Here is a 12,269-nt window from a genome sequence, read left to right as displayed (position 1 = left end):
GCTATGCTGGTTCCCAGGTGTGGGGTTCCAGGCATGAAAACCATTGAAGACCTGAGCCCTAGTGCAGTAGGGGGCGCCTGTGCTCCTAGGGCGGAGCCTGTGCCTCTGGGCGCTGTCGGTCACCCCTGTCCTGCAGGACTCAGAGACATCCTGGGCAGGAGGCAGCCATGTGGTCAGAGCTCCAGGAACAAGCGCTCCTTGGCATTGGAGCCCTGGTGGCCAGGAGGGCTGGCGACTGCTGCTCATGGGGGAGGGGTGTGAGTGTGAGACGTGGGGCTGGGCGAGGGTCTGGGACCCTGGCAAGGGCAGTGCAAGCTGGGCACAGAGCTGGGCCCCACCTCTGCCTCCCCTCGGCCTTCACCAGGCCCAGCCTGCTTCACTGCTCCAGCCAGCCTGTCCCCTCCTCCCTTCAGCACCCCACCCTGTACACACTGCCCAGGGGACCTGAGGCCGGGGAGCCTGCGGCCCTCGACGGCTCCGTGCCAGCCAGGCTTGAGCAGCTCAGCCCCGAGGAGCCTGGAGACACAGGGCAGCAGGAGACAGATGGACACTTCCAGCCCCAGTCCTGGTCCAGCTGCTGTGTGACCCTGGGCTGGTCTCCTCCCCTCTCTGGGCCAGGTTCTGGCTGTGACAATTCAGGCAGGGTCCTGTGCTCCCAGGGTGCTCTGGGGCTGCAGCCATTTGACTTCGTCAGTCTCACAGCGTGTCCTGTGTTGCAGCTCCCGCGCAAAACCCAGACATCTACTCGCTGAGCCTCCCCTGTCCTGTGTCAATCGGGAATTCAAAGACCGTGGTCGTCGGCTGCCTGATCCGGGGCTTCTTCCCCCGGGGCCCTCTGAGTGTGAGCTGGAACGTCAGCGGGGAGATTGTGAACTTCCCGCCTGCCCCGCCTGGCACTTCAGGCCCGTACACGGCTTGCAGCGAGCTGATCCTACCATTCACGCAGTGTCTTGGCCAAAAATACGCAGCCTGCGAGGTGGAGTACAACTCAGAAACAACAAGTCTGCCCGTGCCCTTCACAGGTAAGAGGGCAGGCTGGGGTGGGGCCATGAGGCTGCAGAGTGGGCTGCTGGGCTCAACTCCAGGGACTGCAGACCAAGGGCAGCCTGAGGCCAGGGGTGAGCGAGGGCCACTGACACATAACAACTCTGTTTCTTCAGACTGCTGCTTCTGCGACGGCTCCAGCTCCAGCTCCAGCTCCAGCTCCAGAAACCTCATCTCAGGCTGCCAGCCCAGCCTGTCCCTGCAGCGGCCAGACCTCGGGGACCTGCTCCTGGGCCGGGACGCCAGCCTCACCTGCACCCTGAGCGGCCTGAAGGACCCCGAGGGTGCCGCCTTCACCTGGGACCCAACAAATGGGAACGAAGCCGTCCAGCGGAGCCCCCAGCGTGACCTCAGTGGCTGCTACAGTGTGTCCAGTGTGCTGCCCAGCAGTGCAGAGACCTGGAAAGCGAAGACAGAGTTCACCTGCAAAGTCACCCACGATGAGATAGACAGTGGCTCCCTAACAGCCACCATCAGCAGAGGTGGGCCTGACCCCACCCCCGGGCAATGGGCTGCTAACCTCATCCCGGCCTGACTCCTCCCTCCCCTCCTGGGCTCTGAGTCTCCCTCCAAGTCTCGTAGAGGGAAACTGAGGCCAGCGAGGAGGGCATTGGGGCTCAGTCCTCCTCTGCCGCCCTCACCTCGCTCTTCCCACTTTCAGGCATCGTCACCCCGCCCCAGGTCCACCTGCTGCCGCCGCCATCGGAGGAGCTGGCCCTGAATGAGCAGGTGACGCTAACCTGCCTGGTGCAGGGCTTCAGCCCCGAGGACGTGCTGGTGTCCTGGAGGCACCAGGGCCAGGAGGTCCCTGAAGACAGCTTCCTGGTGTGGAAGTCCCTGCCCAAGCAAGGCCAGGACCCCGCCACCTACGCCGTCATCAGCCTGCTGCGCGTGTCGGCCGAGGACTGGAACCAGGGGGACAGCTACTCCTGCGTGGTAGGCCATGAGGGCCTGGCCGAGCACTTCACCCAGAAGACCATCGACCGCCTGGCGGGTAAACCCACCCACGTCAACGTGTCTGTGGTCGTGGCAGACGTGGAAGCCGTGTGCTACTGAGCCCTGTGGTCCTGCCCTGAATAAACTCCGTGCTCACCCCCAGCAGCCCTGCGGGTTCATTGTGCCAGTCTGTCTCCTCGGGGGCTGCAGCCACAGGGCAGGGAGGGGGAGCGCCCCTGGTCCTAGGAGCTGGGGTCTCGGGCACCTGGAGGGGACATCATGCATGGTGCCCGTGAGTGTGCATGTGAGCATGAGTGTGAACACAGGTGCCTGAGAGTGAGTGTGTCTGGGAGTGGGTGTGTCTGGGAGTGTGTCTGGGAGTGAGTGTGTCTGGGAGTGAGTGTGTAAGGAGTGAGTGTGTCTGGGAGGGAGCAGTGAGAGGGGAGGCTGAGCCGGGGTGGATTCTGAGGCAGTGCAGGCACAGCTCAGGTTGCACCCAGAGCCGTGGACACCACCAGGAGTTCCTGGGCGGCAGGGATGCAGCCATTGCCCTGGTGCAGAGGACGAGGGAGGGAGGGGGAGGAACAGGGGGCGTGCAGGTACCCCTGGGAGGAAGGGCGCCAGGCAGGACACCCAGGCCGGCAGAGATCAGCCCCAGGCGGACACCACCCAGCAATGCAGGACAGCGCTGACACACACAGGGCACACAGCAGGCCCCACCCCGCACCACGCTCTCTGGGGCCTGCACACACACACGTGCTCACAGGGCACACACGCTCACACACGTCCCCCTCAGCTGCAGGGGAGCTCACAGCCCAGACCCAGCTCCAGGAAAGCAAGGGGAGTCCCCATCCAAGCCCCAGCTGGTTTCCCCAGGCCCAGCCCTGCTGCCCAGGGCCCTGCTGGCCCTCTCCGGACATCCCTGAATGTCCAGCCATGCACAGCTCAGGGACCAGTCCACAACCCACCCTAGGCAGGCCCTGCTCACTGCTGGGCCCCCAGACTCAACCCTCCAATCCCCTCCTGAGCCCGAGTCTGAGCCAAACCACAGGCAGAGAGGGGCTGAGCAGAGACCACCCACTCAGGCCCCTCCTCAGGCCTTGGGCTTCTGATTCACACCCCAGGAGCCCAGGAACAGTCCCAGACCAGTGTAGGAACCCAGGCACCAGGACTCCCACAGGGCACCGGGCCCCTGCTGCTGCCTCAGATGACCTTGGGGCCTCCCAGGGACTCGCTCTGGCCGACCCCCTTGTCAGGGCCCAGGTGAAGAGGAGCCCCACACACAGCCACTTCATCCCCAGAGGGTCCCGGCCCTAAGAGCTGTAGGGGGAGGAACAGGCCAGACAGGGACACGGTACCCACACAAGTGCCCCAGCCACCCCATGGGCCCAGGAACTGAGCCAAAGGAGCAGATCCCTAAGAAAGAGGGAAAGGGGGAGAATTAACATGGAGAGCAGACAGATAAGCCAATGACCACATGATATAGTAGACCAGGGACGGATGGACAGCCGGATGGATGGATGGATGGATGGACAGGTAGACAGATGTATGGATGGAAGGATATGGGGATAGGAAAATGGAGGGAGGGAAGTGCACATGGAATGATGGAAGGATGACAGACTGATAGATGTGTGAAATGATAAATGGATAGAAATGGTATACATTGATAGACAGACGATTGATGTACCAGAACAGGGCAACCAAGGTTAATTCCAATCTAGGATGAGAGATTCGTGACCCAGGACCTAGGACGTCTGGTCCACTCTGCTGGCTGCTCGCTACTGGCCTCCTCTGGCCATCCCTCAGCCACATTCCCTGGGGAAGAACAGAGGCTCTGCTCACACCATGGTCCTTGCTCACACCTGGGCACACTGACCCCCACACTCAGACCTTGAGGTGTGCCTGGTCCTCTCTGGACCCAGGTCCCGGCCAAGGCCAGCCCAAGAGCAGGGCTTAGGCAGGAGCCACTGAGTGCGTGGCTCAGCTCAGGCCAGCAGGGCCCCGGCCACACCTTCCCTGGACCAGCAAGGACACTGCCCCGCCTCCTGTCCTGCAGCTGCCCTAAGACACTTGCAGGGGCCAACCCCCTATGGGCCCTGCTCTCACCCTCAGACCCCATAGAGACCCCACCACTCCACCCCCAGTCCCTGAGGAGGCGTGGGAGAGAGGGCCTTGGGCCAGGCCCCACCCACACACCAGGTCCTGGCAGGCCTTCTGTGTCTTGCAGGTTGTCAGGAGCCCCTGCCCTGTGTGGTGCTGGATCTGCCACAGGACAGCCTGGAGGAGGAGGCCCCCGGCGCCAACCTGTGGCCCACCACCGTCACCCTCCTCACTCTCTTCCTGCTGAGCCTGTTCTACAGCACAGCTCTGACCGTGACCAGCATCCGGGGCCCGCCTTGCAGCAAAGAGGGACCCCAGTACTGAGGCACAGGTGTGGGGATGCCCTGGGGAGGGGGGAACCGGGCCCAAGCAGAGGTGACTGCTGCTGCCATAGAGGAGCACACGGGTCCCTGCGGGAACTGGGACATGGGTGCCCTGGGTCAGGGTGGGAGCATCCCCAGGTACAGCAGCTGAGGATTCCACCAAGGCTCCTGGGAGCCAGGCCTGGGCTGGGACAGGGGAGAGGGTGAGGACACCGCCCACCCTCAGCTGCCCCTGTCTCTGCAGGAGGGAAGCGTGCAGGAGCCCCTGGGAAAGCCAGCTCTGCATGCCAGAGCCCAGCCCTCCATGAAGCAGTGACCCCCCATCCCCCTGCCAGGTGCACTCAACCCTTCCCAGACGAATGTTCTCGCTCTGCTGGACGATGGCTCAGGGAAGCCACGGTGGCTGCAGACTGGGAGACGCCTGCCACTCCACCACAGGGACTTCAGCATGGACTGGACGCAGTGCCCCAGACACAGCCTGGCCCTCAGGAGTCTCAAGTCCAAGACCAGTGCTTCACCTGGGAGGGCTCAGAAGGACGCCTCCCTGGAGTGGCCATTGAACTGGTCTGAGCACTGGGCCCTGGTCCTGATCTCTTTGACCTGGTCCTTATCTCTGAGCCCTGGTCCTATTATCTGATCCCTGGTCTTGATGAATGAATTTTTCTGGATAGTGGGCCCTGGTCATTACCACTGAGCCCTGGTCCTGCGCACTGGGCCCTGGTCTTCCTCACTGAGCCCTGGTCCTGCGCACTGGGCCCTGGTCATTACCACTGAGCCCTGGTCCTGCGCACTGGGCCCTGGTCTTCCTCACTGAGCCCTGGTCCTGCGCACTGGGCCCTGGTCTTCCTCACTGAGCCCTGGTCCTGCGCACTGGGCCCTGGTCTTCCTCACTGAGCCCTGGTCCTTACCACTGAGCTCTCTTCCTCTTAACTGAGCAGATTCGTGTCACTGAGCAATGGTTCTGATGACTGAGCCCTGGTCTTGAGCACTCGCCTTGGTTCTCATTACTAAGCCCTGTTCCAGATATTGGACCCTGGTCCTGCTCACTGAGCCCTGGTCCTGAGCACTGAGCCCTGGTCCTGAGTACTGAGCCCTGGTCCTGGTCACTGGGCCCAGATTCTGCTCACTGGGCCCTGGTCCTTATCTCTGAGCCCAGGTCGTATTATCTGATCCCTGGTCTGGATGACTGAATGTGGTCCGGATATTGGGCCCTGGACATGACAACTGAGCCCTGGTCCTGCTCTCTGAGCCCTGGTCCTGCTCTCTGATCCCTGGTCCTGAGCCCTGGTCCTGAGCCTGGGCCTCGCCCCATCGCACACACCAGGACTCCTCCTGAGCTGCATCCTCTAAGGCTCTGACTTTGCACACATCCTGAGCCCTGAGTGCTGACCGCTCTAGGACGTGACCTGCAGGAAGGCTGCAGCCCTCAGGGAGGCCCCGGCGGGCACCGCTTGCAGGTGCAGTCACGGCCGCACTCCTCATCCTCACTCCGTCCTCTCAGGCCCTGAGGGGTTGCAGGGGTGGAGAGGGGACAAGCCCAGGCCCCGGGCTGCCTGAGGTGGACTCAGTGCCTGCGGTCCCCGGGTCAGGGGTGCAGCGCAGGTGGGACCGAGGAGGACGGACGGTCGTGTTGTTTTCCCCTATGTTGCTCCTTCTTCAGAAGCTTCCTGTGCCCGTGCACCTGCTGAAACCCCTGAAATAGCCCTGGGCCGGCTGAGTCATCCCAGGCACAGCCCAGGTGTCCCCGCTGAGACCCCTGTCCTCAGGCCCTCCACGGAGGCCTGGCCAGATTGCCCCGAGGCCTGGGCAAGGACGGACAGCCCCGTGGGGACCGTGGGGCCCTCGCACCCCTCAGGCCAGGGTCTCACGGACGGCACCCACCAGCCCCAGCCAGGCTTCAGGAAGGCCAAGAGCTCAGGTTAGCCGGGACCAGCCTGCCTTCCGCCAGGGTCAGCCCAGGCCCCGCTGGCTTCGACCAGGTCAGGCCATCTCAGCCAGGCCGTCTCCCTGGGGCACTGACCCACAGCACAGCAGACCCACGGGGACCCGGGCTAGCATCTGCCACCGCACCTCAGCGTCCCCCTGCCCGTGTCAGAGCTGATGAAGGGCACAGCTGCAGTTCCAGACTCCACCCCCAGGCTGGCTCCAGGACAGGCACAACCCAGGGCTCCAGGAAAGACCTGCATCCCACACTTGGGACTTGAACTCTGGAAACGGGTGACTGAGCCAAGGTCCCTCAGAAAGGGTGACTAAGCCAGGGTCGGGGAGAGGAAGCAGGTGGAGACAGAAAGGAAAAGAGACAGAGACAGGAAGGGAGAGAGATGGACAAGAATAACTGACAGGATGGGACCCAGTGTGAGGACGACACGGATGCAGACAGCCGACTACAGGGTGAACGCACCAGGCACGTGTCTAGCACGTGAGACCACAGTGAAGAAGCCCCCATCCCACACCTCGTCTCTGGGTGTGACTTCCGGCTCCATCCCAATGCAGCTCCCTGCTGGTGCAGACCCTGGGAGGCCACGGTGGTGGCTCCCGTGACCCGGTTCCTGCCTGGCTCCCAGAGGTGCCCTGGTGAGCAGCTGGGAAGAGGGACAGCAGAGGGCAGACCCCTCGGGAAGACCCCCCTCCCTCTTTCCCTCCCTTCCTCCCCCTTCTCTTACTCCCTCCTCCCCCCTTCCCTCCCTCTTTCCTCTGCTCTCTCGCACTCTCTCACTCACTTTCTGCCTCTCAAATAATAAATAAATAAATAAATAAATAAATAAATAAATAAATAAATAAACCACGTTATTTTTAAGAGTAAAAGAGTCAAGAGCCATCAATACAGGGGAAAAAACTGGCAGTGACAAGAGCAGAAGCCTCATGAAGCACATCGCACACCCACGCTTTGCACACTCGTATGCACACACTCACACACCACCGCTCATTCTCAACAATCACACACTCACACTCACTCTCAACACACACTCAGACCCCCACTCACTCCTAGCCCTCACAGGCACACTCACAGCTGTATTAACTCCCACACACTCACACCCACTCTCTCACTCTCAACAGTCACTCACACCCACACTCATACACACACTCTCAACACTCGCACACTCATCACTTTCACCAACATTTCACAAAAACACCCTCTCACCATCCCTCACTCACAGTCACTCACGTGCTCACACTCATGCACCCCCACGCACACGCATGCCCACCTCACTCTGACATACCCACTCACATACTTTCCCTCGCACGCTCACACTCTCACTCCCACACTTACACGCACGTGCTCACACCCACGGCCTCCCTCCCTTGGACTCAGAGTCACCCTGAGGCTCAGGGCTGAGTAACAGGTCCCACTGCTCCCGCTGTGGCCCCCACGTCCTGTCTGGGGATCCCATCTGTGAGCAGGGCACATGTGCCCTGAGGGCAGCACCCACCCAGGGCCTGGCTCAGGGTGCGCTGTGAGCTCTGACGGCACAGGACAAAGGGGCAGGTGGGCTGGCAGCCGGTGCCGCCAAGCCAGCGCTGGTTGGACCCTGGGGGGTTGGTCTGCGGCTGGGGGCAGAGCAGCACAGGGAGTCACCCCCACCTGCCAGGCAGGCCCCCGGGGTGGCCGGACACCCGTTGGCTCCCACTCTGTCCCAACCACTGGGTGGCCAGGCAGGCAGCTGGGGACCCACATGGGGCCCCAAACACGGGGCAGGGGAGGTGGGGACGGGAGAGCAGGAGGGCCTGGGACCCTGGGGTGCTGGATGCCAGCCCGGGGGCTCAGGCCTGAGGCTGACGTGGGCCCCTCGGGAGGGGCTGGGCAGCCGGGACAGTCACAGAGGGCACACACAGGGGACGTGGTCTGAGGAGGGGAGGGAGGCTGCAGGCCACAGGACCAGTGTCCTGGAGGGACCTGGGGGGCCGCGATCTGTGGGAAGGGGCTCGAGTGAGGCTCCTCCCACCCCAGTGCAGGGGCAGCCGAGAGGAGGGAAGACGGGTGGGACAGGAGGGCGCAGGCCGCTGGACCCGCGGGAGCTCGAGATGGGGGCCTCGGCTTTGCCTCAACTGAGCCGAGGAGCAGGGGCTGCCGTCCGGAGAAGGCACGGGGCGGCAGGAGGTGGAGAGCGTTTTGGGTGGGGCCCAGGGTCCTGGGCAGAGTGGAGGCGGGAGAGCGTTGGCCCTTTGAGGACAGAGACCTGGAGCCTGGCCATCTCCTGCCTGTCCTCGGGCAGCTCCCCCCACTGGCCGCTCACGCCCCGAGGCCCTCTGACCTGCACCAGACGGGGCGTGGGGAGGGGGCCCAAGACCCGGCCCACACCCTGGGCAACGTGCCGTGGGGGCCGGGGGCCCATCCTGAAGGGTGACGCGGGGACAAGACAGGATGGAGGCGCCCAGGGGCCCGGGGCCCACCCACAGCTCAGCCTACACCCAGCTCCCCCGCTCTCCCAGACACCACAGGGCCCCCGTGACCCTCGGCGTGCCACCCGCCAAGGTTGGCAAGTCTCTGTCCCTCTCAGTCAGGCCTCCCGGGTCACCCAGTCCCCCAGAACTCCCCATCCTCAGTGGGGATGACGCAGCCTCGCCCAAATCACACTGACACTCGGGCCCCACCCTGGCCCCGCAGGCTGAGCCGCTGCCCCTCTCTGGAGCCCCCGAGGGCACTGCCCACCAGGCTCCCGGCCGTGCCCATGGGCAGTGGTGGGGCTTTGCCGGGGCCCAGCCCCTGGTGGGGCCTGGCTGAAGGCTCTGGTGCCCTGCATTATCTCCCGAGGGGCTGCAAGGTGGGGGTCTCCTGTCTCCTTCACGCCCCTTCACGTGTTGGCTGGGAACCTTCTAGAAGGAGGTGATTGTCGGGACCTCACAGGAGCGGGTGAGGCTGATGGTGGAGTCTCCTTACCCACAAGTTCAGGACAGGGAGGGACCCAGGTGCAGAGAGAGAGAGAGAGAGAGGGACAGAGAGGGACAGGGACAGAGTGGGTCTGTGACAGGGACGGGGTGGAGGGAGCTCAAGAGAGGCAAGATGGAGTGTGTGACGCTGCCGCGGGGGCGGTGAGATGCGGGGGCTCAGGCAGGGAGCTCATCCAGAGAGGGGGAGAGATGGCCCAGACAGGGATGGGGTGACGGGTGTGGTGCGTGGGGGCCCCGCTGACATCAGGCAGCTGCCCGGCCCTGCTGAGCCTGTGTGCTCGTCAGGGACATGTGAGTAGGGAGTGGGGCGTGGGGCCCTGAGTCACCCACCCCTGGGGTCCCCGTTGGTGCTGGCCGAGGGCCCTGTGGTTGAGCCTGTGGCCCCTGGGCTGCTCAGGGAGCCCTGATTGCGAAGGGACACTGGCCGAGACCCCCTGAGCTTGCTGAGGCCGGCATTCACCACGCCGCGGGCACAGGCCTGGCCTGGCCATGGGGGTGCAGCCGGGCGGGGCCGCAGGTGGAGACCGGCAGCTATTTCTGGAAACAGCCTCGGTGGGCGAGAAGCACGCTTTCTGGAGTGGAACCGCATTTGCATGCGCCTGTGAGGGCCGAGTGTGCCCGGAATGAGTCACCTGGGGAGGATCTCACACCTGCCGGGGGGGGGGGGGGTGCTGACACGCAGCCCCCAGCCCCCGGGGCAGCAGCTGCCATCAGCAGCACCATCTTGGAAGACCCCCAGGGCGCTGGGCAGGCCCCCCAGGGCAGACAAGAACACGTTGCCAGGAGGGGTCTCAGCCAGTGTGGACGGGACCCCCCCCCGGGACCCGGGTCACAGGGGAGGCAGCAGCTGTTGGTCCTTGGGGCTCAGGGCTCCAGGGTTTGGGGTCCTGGGGTGCACTCAGCACTGGTCCTGCCAGGGAGTCTGCAGCCCTGAACGTGGGCAGATGTGGCCAACCTTGGCGGGGGCTGGGAAGGCAGGGACAGCAGGCCCTGGGGAGGCACTCGAGGGGGTAGTGTGTGCCTGGTGGTCCAGGCAGGAGGACCGCGGAGTCTGAGGGAGCCCAGGTGGGGATCCCAACCCGGGGCTGGGGACAAGCAATTCGTGTTCCAGAAAGATCCCTCAAACATGGGGGGAGGGGGCTTCTTACTCTGAAAACTGGAAAGTGAACAGGCACAGGCAGCCTCACTCCGCCTCTGTCCCCCTCTCCCCCCTTCTCTCTCTGTCCCCCCCTCTCTCCCTCTCTCTCTGTCCCCCCTCTCTGTGTCCCCCTCTCTCTGTCCCTCTCTCTCTGTCACTCTCTCTCAATCTCTCTCTGTCCCCCTCCGTGTCCATCTCTATCTCTCTATCCCTCTCTCTTTCTCTTTGTCTTCCCCCTCTGCCTCTCTCTTTCTCCATCTCTTTGTCTCTGTCTCTCTCTGTCCCTCCCTCCCTCTCTCCTCTCTCCCTCTCCCCGTGTGTGTGTGTGTGTGTGTGTGTGCGCACGTGTGTGTGTGTCTGTCCCTCTCTCTCTCTCTCTCTGCACCTGGGTCCCTCCCTGTCCTGAACTTGTGGGTAAGGAGACTCCACCATCAGCCTCACCCGCTCCTGTGAGGTCCCGACAATCACCTCCTTCTAGAAGGTTCCCAGCCAACACGTGAAGGGGCGTGAAGGAGACAGGAGACCCCCACCTTGCAGCCCCTCGGGAGATAATGCAGGGCACCAGAGCCTTCAGCCAGGCCCCACCAGGGGCTGGGCCCCGGCAAAGCCCCACCACTGCCCATGGGCACGGCCGGGAGCCTGGTGGGCAGTGCCCTCGGGGGCTCCAGAGAGGGGCAGCGGCTCAGCCTGCGGGGCCAGGGTGGGGCCCGAGTGTCAGTGTGATTTGGGCGAGGCTGCGTCATCCCCACTGAGGATGGGGAGTTCTGGGGGACTGGGTGACCCGGGAGGCCTGACTGAGAGGGACAGAGACTTGCCAACCTTGGCGGGTGGCACGCCGAGGGTCACGGGGGCCCTGTGGTGTCTGGGAGAGCGGGGGAGCTGGGTGTAGGCTGAGCCGTGGGTGGGCCCCGGGCCCCTGGGCGCCTCCATCCTGTCTTGTCCCCGCGTCACCCTTCAGGATGGGCCCCTGGCCCCCACGGCACGCTGCCCAGGGTGTGGGCCCGGGTCTTGGGCCCCCTCCCCACGCCCCGTCTGGTGCAGGTCAGAGGGCCTCGGGGCGTGAGCGGCCAGTGGGGGGAGCTGCCCGAGGACAGGCAGGAGATGGCCAGGCTCCAGGTCTCTGTCCTCAAAGGGCCAACGCTCTCCCGCCTCCACTCTGCCCAGGACCCTGGGCCCCACCCAAAACGCTCTCCACCTCCTGCCGCCCCGTGCCTTCTCCGGACGGCAGCCCCTGCTCCTCGGCTCAGTTGAGGCAAAGCCGAGGCCCCCATCTCGAGCTCCCGCGGGTCCAGCGGCCTGCGCCCTCCTGTCCCACCCGTCTTCCCTCCTCTCGGCTGCCCCTGCACTGGGGTGGGAGGAGCCTCACTCGAGCCCCTTCCCACAGATCGCGGCCCCCCAGGTCCCTCCAGGACACTGGTCCTGTGGCCTGCAGCCTCCCTCCCCTCCTCAGACCACATCCCCTGTGTGTGCCCTCTGTGACTGTCCCGGCTGCCCAGCCCCTCCCGAGGGGCCCACGTCAGCCTCAGGCCTGAGCCCCCGGGCTGGCATCCAGCACCCCAGGGTCCCAGGCCCTCCTGCTCTCCCGTCCCCACCTCCCCTGCCCCGTGTTTGGGGCCCCATGTGGGTCCCCAGCTGCCTGCCTGGCCACCCAGTGGTTGGGACAGAGTGGGAGCCAACGGGTGTCCGGCCACCCCGGGGGCCTGCCTGGCAGGTGGGGGTGACTCCCTGTGCTGCTCTGCCCCCAGCCGCAGACCAACCCCCCAGGGTCCAACCAGCGCTGGCTTGGCGGCACCGGCTGCCAGCCCACCTGCCCCTTTGTCCTGTGCTGTCAGAGCTCG

General features: G+C 64.5%; 1 gene segment (V, D, J or C); it reads left to right on the top strand.

Annotated features, from left to right (window-relative positions):
- Window positions 1-33: 33 nt before the first annotated feature.
- LOC100341595 (Ig alpha chain C region-like) lies at window positions 34-2,145 on the top strand. The segment is given in 5 exon segments: window positions 34-66; window positions 414-579; window positions 720-1,022; window positions 1,161-1,526; window positions 1,706-2,145. Coding segments are annotated over 5 exon segments (1,263 nt in total).
- Window positions 2,146-12,269: the final 10,124 nt, after the last annotated feature.

Source organism: Oryctolagus cuniculus, chromosome 20, assembly GCF_051225735.1.
Source record: "Oryctolagus cuniculus isolate XC-2025 breed Fujian yellow rabbit chromosome 20, ASM5122573v1, whole genome shotgun sequence".
NCBI classification, from domain to species: domain Eukaryota; kingdom Metazoa; phylum Chordata; class Mammalia; order Lagomorpha; family Leporidae; genus Oryctolagus; species Oryctolagus cuniculus.
This window is presented reverse-complemented; position numbering and strand designations above follow the sequence as displayed.